The 25,313-nt window shown below is 43.6% G+C and overlaps 1 protein-coding gene across 1 annotated transcript in view; it reads left to right on the forward strand.

Annotated features, from left to right (window-relative positions):
* The first annotated feature begins 1,318 nt into the window (after positions 1–1,318).
* Positions 1,319–25,313, forward strand: part of LOC125309159 (TGF-beta receptor type-1-like) — a 46,175-nt gene continuing 22,180 nt past the window's right edge. Inside the window, exons 1-3 of the mRNA XM_048265886.1 lie at positions 1,319–1,478; positions 15,717–15,962; positions 23,627–23,863. Coding sequence (XP_048121843.1) covers positions 1,319–1,478; positions 15,717–15,962; positions 23,627–23,863 — 643 coding nt within the window. The remainder of the gene's footprint in view (positions 1,479–15,716; positions 15,963–23,626; positions 23,864–25,313) is intronic.

Here is a 25,313-nt window from a genome sequence, read left to right on the forward strand (position 1 = left end):
TCACGGATTGGGATAAATGCAGAGACCAAATTTCCCTCATGGGATCAAAAGAGTGTATATATACTTACACTTATACTTAAGACTTGGAGTGAGAGGATGTTTGCACTCTTCAGTATTATAAGTTGTCATAACATTAGCTTTGGTTTGTGGACAAACAAAAACACCTTTTTCTGGTAGAACAGTGATGATGCACGGATGTACACACAGATTTGCCACCACACTGCTCTCTGCTATCCAACAAAAGTCTTGGATGAATGCTCCCCTACTCCGGCAAACCATGAACACATAAAGAAGACACACACAGGCACACTTTCAGTTTAAGTCCTATTTTGTACGGCCTGTGAATTCCAGGTGGAGTGGTAGCCGCCATGTCAGTGCCACCTCCCTCGCACTGTAGCTTACAGGAGGAAGTAAGTGTGCGTGTGTGTGTGTGTGTGTGTTTGTGTGTGTGTTAGCGCCAGAGCTAATTATCACCTGGAGACTGTGTGAGTGGCAGCCATTTGCAGAGAACAGGGTCACCGCATGGCTGCTTGAAGCCCAGCAGAACTGTGTGCCAAAACCTGTTGCTGTTGTCATCAAAAACATTTTTTGCACGGGGAGTGCGAATGAGTACACTGCCCCAGGAATGGCATCTTCATGCTATTTATACTAGGTGTGGATGCACTGGTGTCTCTGCTACTGTTTGTCTCTGCCCCTGAGCCGTAGAGCCTGAGAGTTTGGTTTGAGACTTTGTTTGGAAGGTCCTCGGTGGACATGGGCTTGGTTGCTGTAAAAGTGTGATTTTCAGCCAGTCTCGTAGCATCTTGACTGGTAATAAGCTTTAAGTGCCATTTGAACAGCTGTGCCTGGGAAAGATGGCTCACTCTTAAGTAAACCTGATAAATATTTATGCGAGAACACGTTAGCCTGTACCGTACCCACATTTGTTAAGCAAATGTTTGCAGGCCGTTTTTTCCCTCACCGTGCCTGAGAATACTTATCAATATAGGCTCTCTCACATATGTTCCCATCCTCCTTTACGTCAATACACTGACATACCTCAGTGATCATCAAATCAGAAGTGAGTTAATGGTTGAACTGGTCTAATTGGCAAAGTCCACACAAACTACCAAGGACCAATGTAGTTTTTCTAAGATTTATCATTGTCACTCTTGTAGAAACCACCGGAATCTTAAAACGGCTTCTATTCTTTATTGATCTGTGCTATGTAATTTATTTGCATCAGCATGGAGCCACGTACTTTTTTTTACATTTATTTAATTTAGGCCAGACAAAGGGTAAACGCAGTCGCAGTGATGGGGTGCGACTAGACTGAGCCATGGGCCGGGGTGGACCAGCTGAGAGCGAGAGGGGTCCCGGCGCCCAACCCCACATCTGTCACGGACAAAAGATTGGCAATAATGAGGGGGGGATGCAGGGGCAGGCCATGACCTATGGAAATGACTCTGGGAGCCCCGTTGGGCCCATTGAGGGGGCTGGTGTGATTTAAGAGGTCAACATGAGGCTGAGGTGGGGGGTTGGACTGCGCAGTGTGTGTGTGTGTGTGTGTGTGTGTGTGTGTGTGTGTGTGTGTGTGTGTGTGTGAACGTGTGCGTGAGAAGCTGTGTTTACACAGGGGCTGAGGCATGCAAGTGTGCAAAATCATTCTCGTTCTCTCCCTTTCTGTAACGTGCGAGAGAGGAGGGGAGGGTAAATGGGGAGAGCTGGAGGGTCGTGCCGAGGCGTCTGCCTGCAAAGAGCTTCAAGGTAACCATATTCTATCAGGCAGCAGCGGGGGGAGCAGGGATGGTGCGGTTGCTGGGAAACGGGAGTAATTAATTCCACTCGGCATGAAGGTGAGCACAAGGAGTGAGCTCACTCGCTCACTCAAGCTCTGATGAGGCGCACATGTGACTCAAGCCGCCACCCCCTTCTACCCCCCCCCCCACACACACACATCTGTTTGTCTTTTTTCCCATCAGCCTTTGCTGCATCGCGACACCCCCCAGCTCCCCCTTCATTACTGGGGTTGGACGGGGGGTCGACAAAGCAGGAGCAATCCCAGAGTTATCGTCCATCAACAGAACCCCCCCTCTCACACACATCACCCCCACTGCTTTCCTTAGAACATAATCGGCAGGCTATCTGGCTCAGCACGTGGCGGAGCGCTGTGCTTAAAAGTTGAGACAACGGGGGTCCGCAGATGGACGAGGACATTGGTATTAAGCTGGACGTGGGACCCCCTCATCACCCCCCGCCCCTACACACACACACACACGCACACTTAACCCTTTATTGAAGCCTCCCACCATTTTCCATTCCAGACTGACCCCCCTGCAGTATCTATGTCCCCCTTCTCTGTAGTCTTTGTCTGCGTCTGATCCCCTGTCTTGGTTTTTATCCCCAAATGCCAGATTTCAGCTGCTTCTGAGAAAACCTGTTTCGATGCCTGTTCTTTCTTTTTTCTTGTAATTTTTAAAAGCCTCCAGTGCTCAGATTTTTAAATTGGCATTCTGCTACAAACACAAGGTTAAGCAGTCCATGTGCGAATAAAATAAAAATATGGCAGTCAGAGTATCTGTAGCCTGAATTTGTTTTATTTTTAAATTCTATTCAGACTATTTGTCCTTGATAATACATACCGTATTATATACATACCGCAGGCATGCTCAAAAAAAGACTTATTTCCGAAGTACTTTATTGTGTAGGTGGAATGCTTGATCTTCCGAGATTTCTAGAACTAGAACAGTGCAAACTTTTGGAATTATTTTTTTATATGGTCTGAGGAACATCTTCTTTTCCTCCAAAGAACAAAATTAATACTCAGGGCCTAATTTTTAACACAGCATTGCAGGTATAGCGCATAATTTATTCAAGTCCCGCAACTCTAGCCATCATGCGAAAAATTCACACATTTTACTGCGCTGTTTGAATAATGGAGCAGTGTAAATGTGGGACCGGACGGACCAAATTCTGACTTGAATCGAACATAACCCCATGTAAAGATGCGCACAGAACCACGTTGCAGGTGCTCTCTCTCTATCGCAGTAGGACTTGTCACTGCTGAATTAAAAATAAAAATCTGCCTGTCTCTATGGGAATTTAACATAGGGGTGGGAATACTTATGACCCCTGTATTTTAAGGAAGAACATTTATTTATTTATGATACATTATTCATTCACTAAGAAAATTGGTGTCCTTAAAGGTTAGATATTTCCTCATTTTTCACTTAAGGCATTAAGATCAATTTCCAAAAGATGATTTTATATTCCTCTTTTCAGTCAACTTTAGCATGGGTGCCAATACTTTTGGCCATCACTGTATCTATTGCCAGTGGAATTTTTCCAGTTTCTTAATTCTTCAGCTCCTAGTGTGCGTCAGAGAGCGAAGCAAGGTTTTGCCTTCATCTCCCACTGCAAAGTCAGCGGGCAGAGCCAGGAGCCTGCGCTGGTAAATGCTGGATAATTCAATGACTGGCGTTAGCGACTGCAGTCAGGCGCTCCCAGGATGTGAAATCCAATTGCCATTGATTCTTGAAATCCGAGGCTGTTATCTTTGGATCTTTTTTCCCCTCTGTAGTGCGGTGGGTATCAGATTAAACATTCTCCATCCATTTCATTTGCAGCCTCTTGAGATGCAACTCAATAGTGGGTACTTGAGGCATGGCCTAACACCCCCCCCACCACCCTTTTGTTCTCTGTGCTGTTAAAAAAATAAGTCTTATTTAGTCTTAATCAGATTTGGCTGCACAGAATTCAATTAATTTAAGACATTAGGCGATTTCAATGACTGCGGATTATGCTCTTCAGAATTGCTGGTGGAATATCTCATGCCAAATCCCCCCTCCCCAATTGATTTTTAAAAAAATGACAAATGCCAGAACTGTTTTCTTATCCTCTTTCCCTCTTTCTTTCTTTCTTTCTTTCTTTTGTTCTTTCATTCTTTCTTCTTTCTTGTGCCCTTGTTCAAGGTTGGTATATGTCTTTGCAAATGTATTTGCTCTGCAAAACCCTCAGTCATGAGTTCTGTGTTGCATTCACACGTCCGCTCTGATGATCGTGCCAGATGGTGAGCATGCTAATTTCCCATAAATATCACGCCGATTAAAGAGCTCTCAGCGCTTGACTGGCGGTGTCGAGGGAGTGGCCACGTGAGGGACCCCAGATGCGGTGGGGGGCTCTGATGCATCTGCCAGAGCCGCGGATGTTTGGCACCCCTGCACATGAAAAGGTGCGATCCATAGGAGTTAGGTGTCACTGGGTCATCTCTGTTGGGTGAGTCAGCTGAGGTCCCAGTCTGCCTTCAGCCTTGGGTATTGATCTGGCACCCACGCCTGCCACCACTTCAGTTCAGCAGTGTGGACATGTGTGTTTGAAACTGCAGTTTCCAAGCAGGTCTTATATCACAGCATCAGGCCTATTCATTACAGAAGAAATTAAATGGCAGTATGAAAGGAATGTATTCTGGTTGGAGTTATTGAATGGGGAGAAAAGTGGTATCCACTTTTCAGATTTTCATTTTGTGATTTTGCTTTCATCCAGTAGAGTTTCTTGTGCTACAGTCAAAGCATCAATTTTTCCATTAAATGTGAGTGCACAGAATGTGTTGCCACTGAAAAAAGTTACAGAGCAGTGTTGGAGATGTGCTTATTTTGAATGTCAAGCCTCCCACTTCCACTTCCACCCCAACCCCTACCTAGCGGAAGTTGTGTACAACATGAGATCAGTAAGAAAGGGATTTTGGGAGCACTTTGAAGTGTTTTTGGGAGGACTTTGGCTGTACGTGCTGTGACTAATCTCCCTAGCTGGCAAGGAGAATATGTGTTGCTACCTTTAACAGGTACTGATAGTTGGGACGTGGTTATCAGCAGGCCGGCGGCATTTTTTTTTCCCTCTTGTCCTCGGAATGTGTCTGGTTATTTTTGTTTGTTTGTTTGCTAGGAAGTGTCTTTGTGACTTAAAAGGATTGGCCACGCAGTTTTGCATCCTGATGTGGCATTGTGAAGTAAACTCAGTAACAACACACACACACACACACATGCCATGTGTTTCCCACAGAATTTGATTGAATTTGTGGTGGTAGCATGACAACGGGGGGTGGGGATTAAGATTGTCTTGGTAGTGTATAGGTCTAATTGAGTGCCTGTCACTTTAAGACGTTCGTGAGGAAACCCTTGCAAGTGTAACACAGTTAAAAGCCTGCTGATGTGTGGATGCAATTATAAATAAAATAAATTAGTTATTTAAAATAAAGGTTCATACTTCTCCTTGGACAAGCACTTTTGAGTCTTGGAAAACACTTTTCCATTTACATCAGGATTTTGCAAACATTCAGTGTCGGAGTCAATAAAATGAGCTCTGCATGAGTAACGAAATATACAAGCAGCTGTAAGTAAGCATGCTAAACTCGACATCCAAACAGTACTCTAACGTTAGCTTTGAGATGCTGCTTGATTGCATAACTTAACTTAGTTTAGTCTCCTCAATGTACTATGTTGTGATAAGACCTTCGCAGAGTTAACTTTAATGCAGCAGTTTTGAACAAATTTGCGCAGCATTGTCACGATGCTAAGCGGATTTAAGCGTTAATGTTTTGTCAAATGCACATGCAGAGGAGGGGCAGCGGGCTCGTTACAAGAGAGAGCGGGCGGGGCAAGGAAAGGCTGCGTGCGTAAAAAGTGCAGCTCAATGAAAGGATTTTATCTTATCTTTAATTTAAATAGTACAACATAGAACATTAATGTGTGGCGGCCGGTTTTAATTTTGTGGCGCCCCGCCAGATTAGTCAACGTATGGGAAACACTGCATTCATACAGATAGCTAGCACTCTCAAACTCCAACTCACAGCTGTTCAAGGAGTGTTGAAATTGGGGTGATTGTCCTTTTGAAGGCGAAAGCACTGGTGTGGGACAGTGGGTCATTTTTACAGAAAAGCTCAAGGTAAAAGTGAAGGAGTGGATATGGGAAGAGATGGAGTGTGTCTGTCTGTCTGTGTGTGTGTGTGTGTGTGTGTGTGTGGCGCCTATGTGTGTCGAGGAAAAAGGAAGTAAAGGGCAATAGAGATGGAGGAATAGAAGGTGGTGGCGGGGCAGGACTACAGATTGCCAAGAGAGGGAGACCAATAGAGCAAGACTTGCAAATGAAACTAGACTTGGTTCGACATCTGCACATTAGATTTAATGTTGCTTCATTTAATTCTGATTGGACAAGTGATTAATCAAATGCGACCATCTTGAAAATAAGGTGGTGTGGCACTAGAAGAAGGTGTCTGAAATGAGTGGCAGTTTCATTTGCCAACGTGTGGCCTAGAAGGTGATCCCACCTGTAATGTTGTATCTGGGGTCCTGGGAGGGAGAGATTATGTACTGCAGTTGGACTCAATTACTCTGAAATTCATCTACAATTACAACAGACTTTTAGCAATTTACACCTGGTTGAACAGAATTCATAGAATCGGCTCTCAATAACGACTGCTTGCAGCAGCCTGCTTGTCCAGGTGTGAACAGTTCTACAGCCCAGCTTATTGGAGAGATGTTGCGCTGCGACAGTTTCACCGGAGCCCTGCCGTCTGGCGCCGCAAAAAGGGCTTCATTCTGCTATCAAAGCATAGAGATTACTGCAACACGACTCTTTTTTTTTTCTCTCTCTCTCTCTCTCTCTCTCTCTCTCTCTCTCTCTCTCTCTCTCGCCAGAAACTTGGAGTGTGAGTATTGTCTCTGCTTAAGCAGTGAGAGACATGCACTCACCCACTCTTGCCAGAAACTTGGAGAGAGTGTGTTGCGCTCGTCCGAAGCGCCTAATTAGTAGGCTGTGTTCTCCGGTCTGCAGACAGTGCCTGGGGTAATTCAGAGGTCTGCATCCATATCTGTCAGTCGCTGGCTGGTCACCATTGTGTTTTTGAGAGGAGAAGGCACAGCAATACACGTGGGCTTTGGCGTGTGATCTGAAAGCAGATGAAAACCCGTTGTCAAAGGGCTCTTCCTGACTGAGACAGAACTCTATGGGCTGGTAGGTATTTATATACAAAAGCCTTTTTCTAGAGTGTCAGGCCTTCACTTTAGTGTGGTTTTGTGACTGTCGGTTACATCAGGACGCAGTGGAACACTGTCACTTTGAATTGTGTCTGTGTGTCTGTGGATTATTATGTCGGTCACAGGTACTTGTGTGTAACACTGCTGAAGGCCATTAAGCACACATTGCCTATAGAATACATAAGATCCTATTTGTTCCTGTCGGGGGGAATCACAAGAGCAGCGCATATGATTTAAATGGACACGGCATAAAAGCTGCCCCTGGAGTCAGTGTTCCATCGTGTCTGGTCCAGGCCAGAGGTGTCCCAGATAGGCTTGTGTATGAGAGAGGTGCTTAAACGTGCCCCATTCTCCAGGGCTGCACACTCCCTCCGTCACGAATGTTTTAAACGGCCATCTGCTCCTTGAGCAGTCCCTTTTTCTGGATCCCTTTGAGGTGATTGATTAGATGTGTTTTTCCTGCTTGTTCTGTTGGCATGCCTTAGAGAAAATTGCCCATGAATAGTGCTTTTGAGTCCACCCTGCCATTTCTTGCATTAAAAGGAAAAGTGTGTGTGTGTGATTATCCGAATGTCTATGGAGATGTCTGTGGTCTGCGTTTTGCATCCGTTTCAGTAAATGGGATTGGATCTTAATCCTGGCTGTAGAGCTTAACTGTACATGGAGCCTAATGTAACCCTAAGATTACACACGCCTCGCTTTTAATGCATGTTATCAGAGCATCTCTTTGTTGTGTGTGTGTGTGTGTGTGTGTGTGTGTGTGTGTTCGTTTCTCTCTTGCGGCCTCTCAGGGGAATACAAAAGCAAATCCATTTAACCCTATAGCGCTGGCTGACAGCGATGCATTGTTCCCTGTTGCCTGGATACGACAGCAACCCCTTGAAAACTGCGTTGCAATGGGGTTGCGACGGCATGGCAATAAGGGGCAGGACTACGAGGATGTCACAGCTCGGTACTCCACTGAAGGGGAGGCACCTTGTCCCTCAGTCATGGCAGATGCTGCTGCTGCCTCAGCCCCCAAGAGAACAGGACCACACACACACACACACACACACACACACACACACACACACACACAGGAGCCTTTGGACTTTGGATTTTTTTTTTTTTTTTTTCCCCCAGGTGGCTTTGAAGTTAAGAGATTTCGGTATGCAATCTGTAGCCAAACATCGTTAAGTTGGGAGAGTAATTGGATGCCCTTTAATATAGCTGAAGTCAGACCACTGATAAAGTGGAATCAGGGTGTGCATGGTTGGTCCAATGAAAACATTTAATTTAATTTGGCGCCCTTTGGAGAAGGAAACAATATGACTGAATCAGAAATTAATTGGAGCCATGACTCGCGTCGCTTTCAAGGCTTAGCTGAGTGATTTTTCAGAGGTGTTGGAACTCAGAACTAGTGATCGTCATCATCGGCCCCTTCTGTAAACCCACTAGACACATGCAGACCCTGCTTTTGCAGACGTAACATCCATGGCACCTTGCCCACCATGCAGAGCATCTTGGGATAGCAGTCATTAATTGAGCGTATTCTCGGTCTACTAGGTTAAAATGTGACCTAGTTTCCTTGTTTTGTTTGTTTGTATTGTGTCCTTTTCTCTCCCGTGAGTGTCCATATATCTTGTTCTATTCTGAGTTCTTTATTTCGTGTTCTTGTTCCGTGTTGATGCCAACGTTGCACAGTTGCCAGATTCCTCCCTCCGCAAAAAAGGACGGCCAGCGAAGGTGCAATGTCACCAGTCTAATGAGCACAACACCAGGAGGAGCCGAGTGTGATGTGTGGTTAATGAGCCAATTTGTTGGTTTCCGCGTGGCGCTTTGCTGGTGAATGGGCTAGAGGGGAAACTGGGCTTGAAGCGTGTGTGTGTGTGTGTGTGTGTGTGCGTGTGTGTGTGTGTGTGTGTGTGTGTCTGTCTGCTGCGCATCCATTGCGGCTCCGTCCATTACGCTGATGAGGGCTCGTCAGTAGTGACATGACCTTGCCCTCGAGCCAGAAGGGACACGCAGCACACTGCACTGCTTGGACCTGGTCAGAAGAAGTGTGTATGCACACGCACACCCATACACACAAACACACTCCCATCACCAGCGGGAGGAGGAGACTGATGTAATGATGATGTAGGCTAGCAGACTGATCACAGTTGTCACCAGTGCTGTGTGTGTGTGTGTGTGTGTGTTCGTATGGTCACACTGACACATACTGTTTCTTTGGCATGCACACAAGTGCAGTGTGAGTAGTGTTCAGTCAGGCTTGACCCCGTCATCAGCAGTAGTTGTTTAACATCGAGGATCAGAGATTGGTGTGTGTGGGAGAATGCCTGTGTATGTGCATGCTTGTGCTCATGTGCCTCGGACACTTCTGTACGTGTGTGTGTGTGTGTGTGTGTGTCCACCCCACGTCAGTACTCATAATTTCTGAGGTACTGTTCTGTTTCCTTATGAGTAGGTTCTCGGTCTGTTAATGTTTTCATGTTGTTCGGCATTTCTACCTCAGCAGCTGAAAATGCTGAATCCTTTTCAACAAGTAGGCTATTGCTTACAGCGTCAAAAAACAATGTATAAACTGCAGCTAATAGTTGGGAAATTACGGTATACAGGCCTGTGTCTTACAGAAAAGCACAATCCTTCTGGTTCTTAATCACAGCGCTTTAATGGCTGCTCTAGTGGTGCCGTCGGTTGAATTTGAATAGCACTTCAGAAAGCACAGCACAAGCAGGAGTTATTATGGTGGACTTTGTTGTGTTTTCTTGCTACAATTAAATTAAAATCACACACTTAAAATTAAATGGATGTAACAGATTAGTTGTCAACGATATAAATAATCAATTTTGTGATTGCAGCTTCTTTTTTTAATCTTACTCCTGTATGACATTAAACAAAATATTTTTGCCGTGTGGGCAAAACAAGGCATCTGAAGATTTAATTTTGAAATCACTGATCAACATTATTATGACCTGGCATTCTCTGGGGGTATGCCAAGTTTCGTAGAATTTCATCCATGGGGGGGGTCTAAAAAAATTAGGTTATGTGTACATTTAGTGACTGTACACTCATTGGCCTGTAGATGGCAGTGCACACATATACACATGCACACACACACAGGCACCCACATACTATCGGTATTAGAACGGCCGATACATAATTACAAATTCAGTAGGATTAAAAGAAAGCCAAAATAAATATTCATCATCATCATCATGGCTGCATTTCCAGTATTGGCGATAAGTAGTCGTTTGTCCACTAGATGGCGATCGTTGCAGTGAGGCGTAATTTTGTTGGAAGTTAAAAGTGGGTTGGAAAAACAATGGACGCTTCCTACAAGGACTGTAGTTTACCGCAGAGAACGTCTAATAAGGATAGGACGATGTTCACATGAAATGTAGGGGTCATTCCACATCAATTCAACCAGGGCCCACGCACTTAGGTCTCAAAAAATTCTGAAAAAATTACCAGGTGTACCTATGTTACCCAGGAGACACACTGTAAAATTACTCTTATGTAAGATCAATACTTTCCAAGATACAGCCAGTTTTACAGGGGGAGGGGGGTGTCGATTTTGTTCGGCCTATTTTTTTTTTGTCAAAGTTCACAAGCCCACAGCGCAAGAACTAAACCATGTAGGAGGCTCAAATTTTGCATGCTGGTAACTAAATAGGAATAGTATGTAGCAAAATCGTCACGTTTGGTCTGGATAATCCTGCATGGTCATAGCTGTCCCTCAAAGTTGATACAAATTTTATTGGAGTTTTTGGCTGGGCTCTGTTTAAGCCTTCAGAAGACATATTTGTACTCAACATAGGCTCTTGATTTATTTTCCTTACTGAGATGAGTAGAAACACTCTCACAAAAAACAATGAACAGAAAATAAATTCCTTCAGGGTCTGAACAGCAGACTTCACAAGTCTAAAAAATCATTTTGGTTCTCATTTTCAGAGTACCCAAACACCTTGTGGGAATATACAAAGATTTTTTTAATATTTTTTTCTTTATTCTCCATGATCTTTTCTTTTCAAAAACACCTATTTGACTTGTCTTATGCAAATCTTTCTTTTTCACTTTCCACCCTGAACATGGGCAAAATGCACCATTGACATCAATATGTTTTGTATAATCCGTAGGGCCTAGGATGACCAATTTTTTCCGTATGTTTGCCTCCAGGGGTCATGTTAACCCATTCCATGTGCACACATGTGCATAAACAGATACACACGCACACACATACATTCACAGTAATCATACGTATGACGCATACTCACACAGTAGACATATGTATGCATGCATGTATGCACAAACACACAAGCACGCACACATACACACACACACATAAACAAAAACATGTACACGCACAGATGCACACAATTCAAGAATTTCTCAGAATTATGAACAGGCAAGATGGGGGTGGGGTTGTATAAAATGAATTTTACATGTGAAATCTATGAACTAATCATGTTTTGGTACTTGTTGTCTAGCAGATACCAGTGAGAATTGAGTGTGGATAATGCAATTTAGTGAGACAGTTAGAATCATATAGGCCTTTCAGCGTGATTTATTTTTGTGGAAAAAATGTGCTGGACTGGGCGGCGGTCATATTTTGTACCGCTCTGCGGTACATCTAGTTTTGATTGGCCTAATCGATTAATGGAGAGAATAACCGAATTGATAATTGAGTATTTCAGGTACCCATTTTTAAAAAAAAAATCTGACACAGACACAGTCAGGCAGACTTGGATGAGAGAGAAGGCTGTGCATCCAACACACCAACATCGATTGCCGCCATTGGCTAATGTTTATTTGGCTATGAAAGCCGTTTGGTGAATCCAAATCTTTCTTTTGACCTTGATGGCTCCCGTGCAAATGAGCGCCATATGTCTTTAAAATCAGAGCTCCCATTCGACCAATCGCAGAGCTGGAATAGCAGCCGGGCCAGTGTCTAGTTTATGGCTAAGTTTGCCCTTATAAAGCCACAGCAGACAGTCATAGACACACACACACACACACACACACACACACACACAAACAAACCCCCACAGCCACAGCAAGCGCTGTTCTTTAAAATCAAACACACACACACACAAACAGCCACAGCAAGCTCTGTTCTTTAAAATCAAACACAAACACACACATTTCAGCTGCAGTTAACTTTGTTTTTCATAGCAACAGAATGTGAGTGATATAGGTGTACTTAACATAGAGACATGCATAATTCGATAGAAAGTTTGTTGATTCTTTTTGTATGTACCTGTTGTGATCTACCTCCTATATTCGGAAGAAGAAATGCTCTGTTGTTTTTTTTCTTTCTGTAAATCCATGTTTTTTAATCTAGTTGTTTTTCCCTGTATGAGACTGTTGTGTTCAGCCCTTTGGAAGTGCTCAGTCTGTTCCCATTCTCCCATGGTTGCACACCACTGGAGTCATTCAGGCAGACATGTTATCAGACAGAATGAGATTGTGTGAGTGTGTGTGTGTGTGTGGGGTGTCTCTGTCTGGCTTTGTTTGGGTGGGGAGGACTGGAGGATAGTAGGGTCTTAAGTCTGAAATTTGTGACAAGTAGATTTGCACTTTGCCACACCCAGTTCTTACACACACGCACACGCACGCACTCTCTCTCTTTGTTTTGGCTAAGAGTTGGCTCAAATAGCATGTAATGCTGAAGGGGATCAGGGCAGAAACATTACAGATTTAGATGCTGGTGTGGGTATTCCCAAGCATACTCTTGGGGACACCGAATTATGGTTTGTGTGTGTGTGTGTGTGTGTGTGTGTGTGGATGAGGGCTAAAGAGGCAGGGTGTGTGTTGGTGAGGGCTAGAGAGGCAGGGAGTGTGTGTGTGGGGGGCATCGTTTGAAAACACACACGCACACGCATACAGACAGGCACCCACAGAGACACAGGTATGCAGCCGTCCTCCACATCAGACGGCAGACAGATGAACTGTACTGATGGAGATTGTGTGACTATTCTTAGTCTCGGGTGATTCAGGGTCAGCATCGCTATAGTTACTGTAGTCACTGTCATACACTCCTCATCCTGGCATGTCAAAACCTGTCTGACACACACACACACATGCACAGATGAGACATGCTCAAACACACAACCAACTTGCCAGACAAGCAAACACAAGGCCTGTAGCAGTAGAGGTTTTCTTTTGTGTGTGTGTGTGTGTGGGTGTGTTCATTCATGTCACACACACACACACAGAATTACCAACAGCTATTCCTGAAAGACTCTCCCCAGCAACTCTCCTCTCCACTTCACCAAAAAAACTTCACAGGGACTGGATGGCTGGCTCCCAACTAAGGGTAGAGGCCAACACACACACTCCTGCCCCTGATCTTCTTAATCTTCCAATAAAAACACACAGGCCAACACACTCCTGCTCTTGCTAGATTCACTCCTCAGGCACACACACACACACACACACACACACACACACACACACACACACACACACACACACACACACACACACACAGAGAGGCCCAGTGAGTTGTCCTTGAGGAAGGGCATGTGTATTGTGAAATGCTTTATTGACATGGGCAGAGGAGACTGTTTAGAGTAGACCCTGAGTATGAGTACGGTCGCGCCACACTGACCTCACCGATGCATGAGGCCGGTTGGACACACTTCGGCTCCAGAGTACAAGATGAATACACACACACATACACACGTACACACCACTCAAGAATCCGGGCCATGGTATTCAGGCCCTCTAATCCTCTCCCTGAGCAGAGGAATGTAGTGCCCCCCCCATCTGTCTGACTGTCTGTGTCTCTCTGTCTCTTCCTGTCCATGTTAATGTTTAATCTCCCTCCCCCTCTCCTCTCTCTTCTGTTCTTTTCTCTCCTTTCCTCTCTCCTCTCCTCTGCCCTCTAAGTTTGCTTTTGCTCTCGCACTCTGGGTTGCTCTGGATTTCTTTTCTTTACATCATTCTGTCTGTTTATCTTTGTCCAACTGCTTTCTCTGGATATTTCTGAGTTTGTGGAGTCTGCCTTTGTGTGTTTGTATGTGTTCTCTGTGTGTTTGTATGTGTTCTCTGTGTGTGTGTGGTCCTGCTGTCTGCAGTAAAGTTTGAAAGCAGTCTAAAAGCATACCACTGCTTTTCTCTTTCCCTTTAGCTCCTTCTCTCCCTTTTCCTCTCTTTTCTCCTCTTCCCCTTTTCCTCTCCTTTTCTCCTCTCTTTACGTTCTCCTCACCTGCCTTCCTTTCCTCTCTCCTTTCCTCCTCTCCGATCTTCTCTTCTCCCCTGCTCTCCTCTCTCTCTACTCCTCTCCTCATCTCTGCTCCCTTCCTTTTTTTCCCTTTCCTGTGCTCCTCTTCAGCATCTGTGTTTTGAGTGGTTTCTCTTATGCCCACCTCATGGCTGAATCCTCATGCCGCGAGAGAGAGAGAGAGAGAGATTTTTTTTTTTTAAGTCTGGTTCCAGACTGTTTTTTTCCAGACAGGCACAATTAGCAGTACTTCTCGTCCAGACAGGAGAGTGTTTACTCCTGCCAGTGTTCACTTTGCCATTGCTTCGTTCTGAGCACTGAATCACTGGTCTAATACCGTACGTGCAGCTTGACTCAACATCACTGTGTAGAACATATGTCTGTCATCCAGACATGAGGAAGTCTGTGTGTGGTTAGTCCTAGTATGTGTTCATCAGTGCCTTCCACAGACCCCAAAGTCCCCATGCTCCCACACCCGTCCCCCCTCCAAAAAAAGTCAGTCGAGCCACACACACACACACACCCACACACACATTGGCTGTGAGCATGACCGTGTGACCAGACAGTCCTCAAAATATTCCAGGCACCGTTGTGGTTGCAGGACGCACCCTGTTCCCGAAACGCCACACACACTCATTCTTAGGAGTCGTGCTCGGCTCTGTTTGCATAGCAAGTGAGTCATTCATTAAACTTAGGTAGGTTTGTTTGAAATACTATTGAATAACTGTTAAAGCCTGGCTCAAAGGCCATAACCAAAAAAAAGAGGACAATCCATAAGAGGACTTTTATTAAATAAATAAATGGAACCATTAAGTTATCTTCATCAGTAAATGAGTATCAGTATGTTAGTAAGGGTGCATGTAGCGAATGTGTGCTGAGATATGAATGCATGGATGCAAAACAGAAAAAGACGGCAACTCTCCAAAAACGCCAAAGGCCCAAAAACAGCCCAGACCCCCTCCAGGGGTACACAATACACCTGCTGGTTTGTAGCGTAATGGAAAGGCCCTAGCCACGCCCACGCCAGCAATTACCTGCAAGGAGGGAGACAAAGACACAGAGAGAGAAGAGAGTGTGCAAGCAGGAAGAACGGCCTGCAGCCGGCACGATCACGTTTTCTTTGAAGGGAAAACAGGTCCGTATAGACGTGGTGTAATTCATGTTTGGATTGGTGTTCTGGAGGTTCTACACACACACAAACACGACCCTTTCAGAAAGAGTTTCTTTACTTTGTTCTCAACAAATCAATGTAGTCTGATACCGTTGCGCTTCCTCACAGAAAAACGGTTGCCTGATTCACTCGCACACACACTCTCTCGGATAAGTTTTAAGTCGGAAAAAAAATTGTTTACCCTGACCACTCTTGTTCTATTGTGTTTATTTTAGAAATGACCCATCTGTTCAATTGTTTTTGTTTGTGTCTCTGTCTGAAATGCAATTGCAATGACAATGACAGTGTGTGTGTGTGTGTGTGTGTGTTTGTTTGTGTGTGTTTTCAGCCTTGCAATGCTACTGCCAGCGCTGCCCCAACTCCACCTGCAACACGGATGGCCTCTGCTACGCCTCCGTCACCAAAACAGGCAACCACATGACCAAGAAGCAAAGCTTTTGCCTGCGCGACGACGAGCTTTTCCCGCGTGACCGGCCCTTTCTCTGCGCCCCCTCAACCAAGGACGGCACGGGCATCTACCCTATGTGCTGCAACACGGACCTCTGTAACAAAAATCCCAACTTTGTCATTCCCGGTAAGACTTGCATGCACACATACACACACACACACACAGAGACCATGGTCTCGTAGGTCCTTAAAAAGTCTTAAAATTTTATTTGTGATATTCAGGCCTAAAATGTCTGAAATTGTTGGAGAGTCAGTTTTATATTTTTCTAGTCAATTGTTTAATTTTACCAGGCTTTTCTCAACAATTAATATTTCTGCAATTATTAGGAAAAACTGCTCTGGCTAAACCTTCAGTCCTGCTATCAGTCATGAGTGTGCATTTAGCATTTTTTCTCCAACAATTAGTGGGTTTTGCATACAATAAGTCAACACCACTCATAATAATGGTATTACATTTGTTTATTTTAGATATCTTAAAAAGGTCTTGAAAATAAGTCAATCTACGTAATTAATTATTGATAGTCAAGTTGAACTTGCAGAGTTTGGTGATGTTCTTGATCCTAGTGACTGTCTGACTGACTGTGTATGAGCCAGTAAAGGGATGTGGGGAGTGCAAACAATGGCCGTTAAGAAAAGAAACAAATGTGAAACATTCTCCAAATAGAACTGCGTTATCTTTGTGATGAGTGGTCTTGCCTGGTCTTAAAATAAAATATCTCTAAACAAATCTCTGTGTCCAAGACGGAATCAAAATAAAGTTTATTCTGACCGTGTAAAAGTGGTCTCTAGACCGGTCTCAACTAAGTACGACAACACACACACACACACACACACACACACACACACACACTAAATAACCTTTAGTCAATTATCTTTAGACTTGAGACTCCAAATCTCTGGGTCTGAACCTGTCTGAACCTCATGCATACACACATACTCAGAACCATGCAAATCTCAGTAAGCACAATGATGATCTGTGGTTTGTAGTCAATAATATTTATTTAGGCTTATTTAACAAAAAAACACAACCTCCATGTTCCCCTTGAAACTGCGGCACGTACACACACACATGCACACAGACACACTACACACACACTCAATAATCAATATTTAGACCTCTGTATGGGACTCAGATGGCACATATACTGCGGTTTATAATTTTAATAACATTTAGAACATAAACCCCAACCCTTGGTTTCTCCATAAAACCTGCCTAAACCACATACAGTACACACATGCACACACACACTGTCACACTCAAGAACCTTCTCTACATGCTCTGGGTGAGTACTGCTGATCTGTGGTTTATCATCAGTAACATTTAGACCAGTGTAACGAGAATCTCCAACCTGTCCATTCGCAGTTCCCACTAAGTCTGAGCCACACGCCCTCTGCAGCAGAGATGATTGACAACTTCATGCAGTAGTGTTCATGCAGTACTACAAAAGTATCGCAATACCCTGAAATTAAAAATGTCACGATGCCTAATTTTATTAGTATTGATACTTTTGAGAATTACTGTGTTCTTTTGAAGTAACATGCGTGTGCACAAGGCATGCTTCTAGAGCCTCCTCCCCTAACCTGTCACTGTGCGTCTTTTCTCCTCACACACACACGTAAGCGCAGCTGTCGTGCTATAAACAGCGAGACATGGTTGCTAGTTCAAGCGATGATATGGTAACACAAAATAATTGGCTAATATCAAGTTGATTTGCTCACTTGCATCCACATATCCTTATGCGTGATGTGCAACTTTTATTCACTAGACTAAAACCGTGAGACGAGGCCAATTACTCTCGTATCTCTTAAAGTGACAGGCACTCAATTACACCTACACATTACCAATGTTCACTCAATTAGACCTAGAACACCACATTGAAGATATGCCTAAGTGTAATAGTTTAAAAATAGTTATAGTTTTAGAATAGTTTTCAAATTGCTAAATATATTTACTAGTAATTATGCAGAATATATGAAACATGACATAAGCCATCATTTTCCATGTGTGTTTGTGTGGAGAGAATCCAGCAGAATCTGGGATGGCCACTGGTGTGAATGATCACACTACAGTATATTCAATATTACTGATGATGATGTCAAGGTGGTGGGGCCCCCAAATCAAATAAATATTTTAAAAAGTATCGAAGAAGTATCGAAATCGCAATTCTTGACTTGGTATCGGTATCAAAACATTTTCAATTGATAACATTCAGCCTTAATAGACAAGGTGAAATGATCATATCATCCCCAGAGTACAACAAACACAAGAGAAGATTAACATGTTTTCTGGTCACTCTGGTTTCTCAACTGGACTTAAGAAACTGAATTGAATAGGAATTTGGTTTTAGTAAAACAGGGTGGTTCTGTTGCCAGTTGTCACGTGTTGCCACCGCCCCACTATCTCCACAGTTGCTTATCTGCATCTGTTATGATCGTGTCATGAACTGTGCTGATATAACCTAGCGAGGCTACATAGACAATGAAAATCTATTGGGCCTCTCTTGTCTTCTCTCTCTTCTCTCTTGTTCGTTCTTTCTTTCTTTCTTTCTTTCTCATCCCCTTTTACTTGCCCTCAGGCCAGCATGGGGAGGCAGAGGAGGAATTTCAGATATTAGCTCAGGTGGATTGAACTAACAGAGCATCTCTCAAAAACGTTGTTTTGCATCAAATAAAATTGCCTTGTCTTGTTGCTCTCTCTGAGGAATTTCCAATGAAGTCCTCCGAGACTAACTGAAAAGGGATTTTGTACTTTGGATCCCTGGTGCGTTTCTGCAAGTGGCACGGGTTTCCTTGCGTAGATGTTATTAGCCTTTTGTTGCTAATCTCGGTAGGGAGTCGGAAGTGACTGCGTTTGCTCCTCACAATGCCCAGTGTTTGTCGGGGATATCAATTGGTCAGTCAGCCACCGCCTCAGGTCCACATCTCAGAGAGTCAGAATCATCCCGCTATGAGAGGGAGAGCAATTGAGAAATAGAGAGAGTGGGCTCCAAACTTCGGAAGGGTATGAACCAGGCTTGGAATTTCACCATTCTGGGGGCAAGGCCACTTGGCCTTCAGTTGGGCATATTTGGTGGGGGGCACAAAGGCCAAAGTTAACTATACAGTAGTAGGCTATAAAAATGATCAAAGTTTGTATTTAGCCTATTCACTGCAGCAGACCTGCATCACTGCATGAAACATGACATATTACATAGAACTGTAAATCATCTGATCATCTAATATTTACAGATATCTAGGCTATATTTAACATTAATTTTATATTTGGCCTGTTATGAAATCATGTGTTGAACAATTTAAGCACAGCTCAGCTTTAAGAAACTCAAATAGTCTAGATGCATGCTTAGCATTTTGTGATCATTAAGGCTACTTTCACAAACTCTTAGTTAGCTGTCCTCTGATTTACCGATATCTAGTTGATATTTGTAATGTTTATTTTGTATTTGGCCCGTTATGAAATCATGTGGAACAATTTAAACACATTGTAAAACTTAAAGCCCAAATTTGGAGACATCCATGCATGTCAATTTACTGCAAATTCAAAACTGGATTACTCTGGAACGGCTAACTGTACAGGGGACTGCTTTACACCTCTGTGTTCGGTAAGGTCTTCTGTTTATTCTGATATATGGTTCGTCGTGTGTTAAACGAAGGATTCGTGAAGTATTCCACCGAGATAAATGGGTAGGGATATGGACGCAAAATCTTCGGTAGAATTTATGATTAAATTGAATTATATTATTTACTTTTCTCGCAAACCGTTCACCACCGCAATTAGTGGGTAACATCGTTTAAAAGCTGAGAAAAAGCTCTTTCATGTGATACGTCTGTGTGACGAGTAGGCTACTTCGCGAGTAGTTCAACTGAGAAGAATGGGTGAATTTGGACGCACTTTCTTTCTTGCACCGTCACTTTCTCCACTGCGTAAAAGACTAAATTAATTTGCGCTGTGAATGCTACAATTATTTTGACAGGCCATAGGCTAAAAAAAATCGCTATTAGTAGGACGTAAAGCAGAATATTGAAAGAAGGGGGCACCAAGGCCACCGTGGCCTGTTAACTTCTGATTTTCAAAGGGGCATCACGGTCAATGCAAGGGACAACGACGGCCATGTCGTGGCCGCCGTGAAATTCCTACCCTGGTATGAACACAAACCAACACATGCGCACACTCACATGTGCACCCACCCACTTTTTCTCGGTCTCTCTCACACACACACACCCACACACCCACTCTTAGGGCCTGTCCACACGGAGACGCTTTTTAGGTTAAACGCAGAGGTTTTGCTTCGTCTTGGCTGAGCGTCCAAACGAATCCTGTAAACGCATTGCCCGAAACCGCACTTTTTTGAAACCTGGTCCCAGAGTGGAAAAATCTGAAACCGTAGCCCGTTTGAATTCGTTTAGACAGCGAAACCGCACATCCTGCTTGCGGATGTCATCGCCACACCTCAGCTGCCCTGGACTTGCACTTATAGTATTGCCTAACAATACTAGTTTTCATACATGACATTACCTACGATTACACTCCGTAAGATAAATATCACAACTGGTGCTGCTTGGCACCGATAGCTTATGACTTGGTGGACTGAACACTGTTTTTCCCGGTGTTTTTTTATGCATTCTAGCTACTGTCAGTGACGCGAGAGAACTTAAGTTATTAGGAAAGTGCGGTGTAATTTTAGGCTACATTAATTTGTGCGTAGTGCCAGTGTCATTCATTTATTTTACATGTCTTACAACATATATACATGCATTCACAGTCGAGTTAAATCAGATAAGCATACAAAGACGCTTAGAACTCACGTTAAGCCGATGATAGCACACTGAATGCGAATGCGCGATTTGATGCAGGCAAAAGTATTGACTGTTACTAACGAAGGTTTTATAGCAATATTATAAATGTGGCGACAGAATAGCCTAGAACTTGGGTAAGCCTTGCGTTTAGTAGCCTAATTGCGGTGATAGCCAAAACTAATGTGAATCACGGACTATCCTACAACCAAAGAAAGTAAAGGTGATTAGTAGGCCTACCTGCGTTAGCTAAATAAAGGACGGTACTGCACCCTTCACAAACCGTAAAATAAAGTTTATTAGTTTTACAGTTGACTACAGTTGACAGTTCACCATCAGTCCAAACAAACAATTCTGGTTTCCTTGCACTAGCCATTTCGTCGTAGCCTATTCTGTCTGTTTGTAAAGTTTTGGTCAATTTCTGTAAAGAAACAGTGCCACCTATAGGCCTGAGGTATGAAGTAACGTGTTGAGTCGTGTTGAGATGGATCCGTTTGGACGCAAATATTCTTGATACGGTTTGGTACGTGTGGACTAGGCCTTACACAGCCAGGCAGACTCACTCTCTGTCAATCACATGTACTGACATGCCCCCTCCCCCTTCCCCACACACACACACACACACAGGTACAGAAGATAAGTCCTTTCCCCCTGACGGAAAGCAGGTTGCATATGAGCAACTCTGCTCTGTGTTAGTTATTACCTGCCTCTTGCCATGAGAAATTGTTGGCTTTGTCATCTGAAATGCTAAATGGCCAAAGGCATCAATCACGCTCGGCCTCTTGCTGAGCTGAAGCACAACCCCCTCCATCAAAAGACAGTAACAAGCCACTGTAGCCCTTTCGTCACAGAAATAGAACCTCAGTGTAGCTATGTTAACCGTGATTGTTTATGTAATACCGTCTCTCTTTCCCCTCCGGCATGTTCATCCTCCTCATTTTGTTCTAATTCTTGTGAAGTGCATAGATTTAGGCTCTTCAGGGTATTTATGGTCTTGTATGGATGTTGCATACAAACAAACATGGTAGGTAGGCATGTCCACCATGGGTTTATTTATCAGATGTCAACTTACAGTGGATATATAATGCATTGAAAAACATAATACCAACAACAATACCTATCGTCATTTTTGATGCTTGGCATTATTAGACAGCACTACAAAGACAAATGACAGACAAAGACAAATACATGTAAATAAGGAAAAACAAATTGAAATGAAATAAACTCACAGCAACAAAACATTAAATGTATAACTCCCACACCAAAAGTCAAGAGATTAATCAAAGGCAGTAGAGAATATTTTATTTATTTTTAAAACAAGCTAATGTTTGGGCGGAGCTGGTTCCAGCAGTGCACAGCATAATGGCTAAATGCCATTTCACCCTGTGTAGATTTGGCTCTGGGCACTGCCAGTTGACCAGCTCCAGTAGATCTAAGAGACACACCAGGTTCATTCTCCCGGTCACAACAGCTATGGTGTGTCTTTTAGAATACTAAATATTTAATGTTATGGACCGTATTTTTGCTGTCTCAACACATCTTGCTTGTTTCCAGATTGTTCTTCAGAAATGGAAAAATATTGATTAGATCAGTGTCTCACAAGGCTCACGTTGAGAGGGGGACAGTTCATTTTTTTTATGATTTTAAGTCTGGAAGGTTGTGATTTTCAGGCAAATTAGTCTTGGAGATTTTTGAGAGAGAGAGAGAGAGAGAGAGATTTTCTGTGTATACTACGTGTCATGGAGTGATGTTAATTATTGCCGGGTTTCAAAACTGTGCCTGTTGGCTCCTATTCCCATTTTACTTCCCAGTGTCCTCTCCCCCCACGTTATCATACCCCATTCGAAGTGCTGCAAGCTCACTCTACCTTGCACTGAAAATCCCCTCAAAAGTTTTTCAGAAGCCTGTTCTTGTAATTTCCCTGGTGAAGAAGACCAGTAGACAGAATGTTCTTTTCTTCTGCATGTAATAGAAGGTAATTCTCCAATAGCCTCCAAAAATCCTTTTCTAGTGATTTCATCCTGGAGCAGAGTACAGCAGACAGGATGGTATTTTTTTCTGTGTCTAATAGAAAGTGGTCCTCCACCACCCCTTGTGTCTGTGTGAACCCCAGATGACCTCTAGAGTGCTCTTCTCAGACTGTTTTGACGGGAAGCCATTCTCACTGACTATCATTATTTAGTGATGGCCTCTTGGGATGCCTTGTTTAAGGTACAATTAAGCGTGCAATAAGTCTCCTTGTGTGTCACTACCCATGCCGAGGATGCCCGATACCCATGCTTTGCTTTGTTTATTTGAATCTTGTCAATCAGACTTAATTATTTTCGTATAGTACCTTTTGTGCAGGGTAACAATGCAGAGTGCTTAACTGCAGTAAAAGAAGATTAACACAATTAAGACCCAAAACAGCAATAAAAAAAATGAACGATAAACAGATCAATATAATTTAATTAGATTAAGAGTAGCTCGAGAGAACTCATAAGTACATTAATAAATAAAATTATAAATAAGTAGATAAGAATGTAAGAAAAAGGCAAGTAAAAATAAGTAGGATAAAAGAACACCATGAGACCATACCATTTGGCAAACTTTTCCAAAGGCAAGGACCTTAGACACTAAATGCAGCCTCCCCATGTGTCCTTGTCCTTACCCATGGAGCAGTCCAAAGGCCCGAGGCAAGGGACCTGAGGGCTAAGAGCAAGTCTGATATATATTCAGGCACTAGTCCATGGAGTGATTTGGAATATCAAATAAACAGATCTTAAATTCTATTTTAAAACCGACAGGCAACCAATGAAGGAACTGGAGAACAGGTGTTTGTGTTGATTTGTTGTGTTAACCAAACAAATCAACAATCAGATCTGATTAATTGTGTGTTAATGAATTTGCACACGTGTTAATAGATTTGCACATTTGTTTGATTCGCTCTCTCTCTCTCTCTCTCTCTCTCTCTCTCTCTCTCTCTCTCTCTCTCTCTCTCTCTCTCTCTCTCACACACAGTTCCGACGGTGAAGCCTCCGTCCCTGGGTCCAGTGGGCTTGGCGGCAGTGATCGCAGTGCCGGTGTGTGTACTGTGCTTCTTACTGGTGACCATCTTCTACTTCTGCCACAGTCGATCAGTTATCCACCACCGCGTACCCAACGAGGAGGACCCCTCCATGGACCACCCCTACATTACCGTGGGGACCACCCTCAAGGACCTCATATATGACATGACCACCTCTGGGTCCGGCTCAGGTGTGTGGGTAGCTTTACGGAGTCAATAACCAGTTGATTCCTCAGCAGTTTTGCACCATTTCTTGTCTCCTCTGTTTTGTTTAGCGTCTGACTGCAGACTGTGTGGGTGTGTGTGTTTACAAGCCTGTATGTCTGAAGACTGTAATTAACTCTTCCTAATTGTAAGTGTGTGTGTTCGTGTCTAGGTTTGTCTGCCTCATTTTGTGAGTGACAACAGCGGTGTTTGTGCCTCTATGGACAGCTCTCAACAAGTTTGTCGTCTGGTTTTGAGTCCTCATTAAGTTCAGTTTAGTTGACGACTGCTATCAGTATCAATATGTGCCTTTAGATAGCTCTAGTCTATGCAGACCTAAACACGTCTTCCATATCCAGTCCATGTCTGTTTCTCTTAAATGCTCCATCATACCCGTCTTAAAGATTCTGCTGTCTTTCTCCATATTCTCTTTTCTCGCTCTGTTATTCTCTACTCGTATCTAAACTCCATATTCCCTTCCCCTCTTATACCACTCTGCCTCTCTACTTCTGTCTGCCATTCTACTTTGCCTGTACTTTGTTACAGATTATGTATACTCTATTAGAGCTACTCTGTCTCTATCTGGATCCTATTATACCACATCTCTTTTTCTGTCTCTCTTAGTACTCCACTTTGTTTTGCCCTGATTTCTCTCCAGCACATTTGTTCTTTCTCCATCACTGCCGTATTCAGTCTCTTTTTAGTTATTTTATAAAGTTTTACTTCTTTTATCCATTATTCTTCACTCTCTAATCTACCCCTTTTTTCTAACCGTATCTCTCTTGGTCTTCTGAACACTTTTTTTTCTCCTCTGCTCTTCTCCGTTTCTCCTCTGCTCTGGCAGTACCACGGCTCTGGATTCCTCTTTCTCTGTCCTCCTCGCCCATGTTGTTCTCTTCTCTCTTCTGATCTGGAATTCTGTCAGTGTGAGTGTCTCTGCCCACCCCCACCACGGTCCCAGCAGAACAGTCCTTCTCCGCTGCTGCCACAGTGTTTTGTTTCGCTCCGCGCTGGACTCCAATGTCTCTGTGGGGCTTTCGAGAGTGTGTTGTTTGCTGAAAGAGTTTTTAATCTGATGGGCCCCGGCCATGGCCAGTGACACTGGCTCTGGGTGCCAAATCCGTGCCAGATCTGGGCCACAGCCAAAGCGTGACCTGGGGATTGGCCTGCCGGCAAGCACTTCCTTTATTGAGATTCCCAGAAGTTGTTATTTTCCTCAGAGACAGGCGGGCGAAGAGATTCACACCAACTGATTACCAGATCCAAACAAGACACATTCCATTTCAGAAGGCATTCAGAGGCAATTTTAGCCGTTACCCTTAGTCTGGCATCCATGTTTATTCGCTTTGAATATATAGTGTGCGTATAGTGAACAATTCTTCTCTTGCAAGAGAATCTGTGCTCCCTGTGACAATTTCCTTATAGTGCTTTAAATTG

This window comes from Alosa alosa, chromosome 16 (genome assembly GCF_017589495.1).
Source record: "Alosa alosa isolate M-15738 ecotype Scorff River chromosome 16, AALO_Geno_1.1, whole genome shotgun sequence".
Lineage (NCBI taxonomy): Eukaryota > Metazoa > Chordata > Actinopteri > Clupeiformes > Clupeidae > Alosa > Alosa alosa.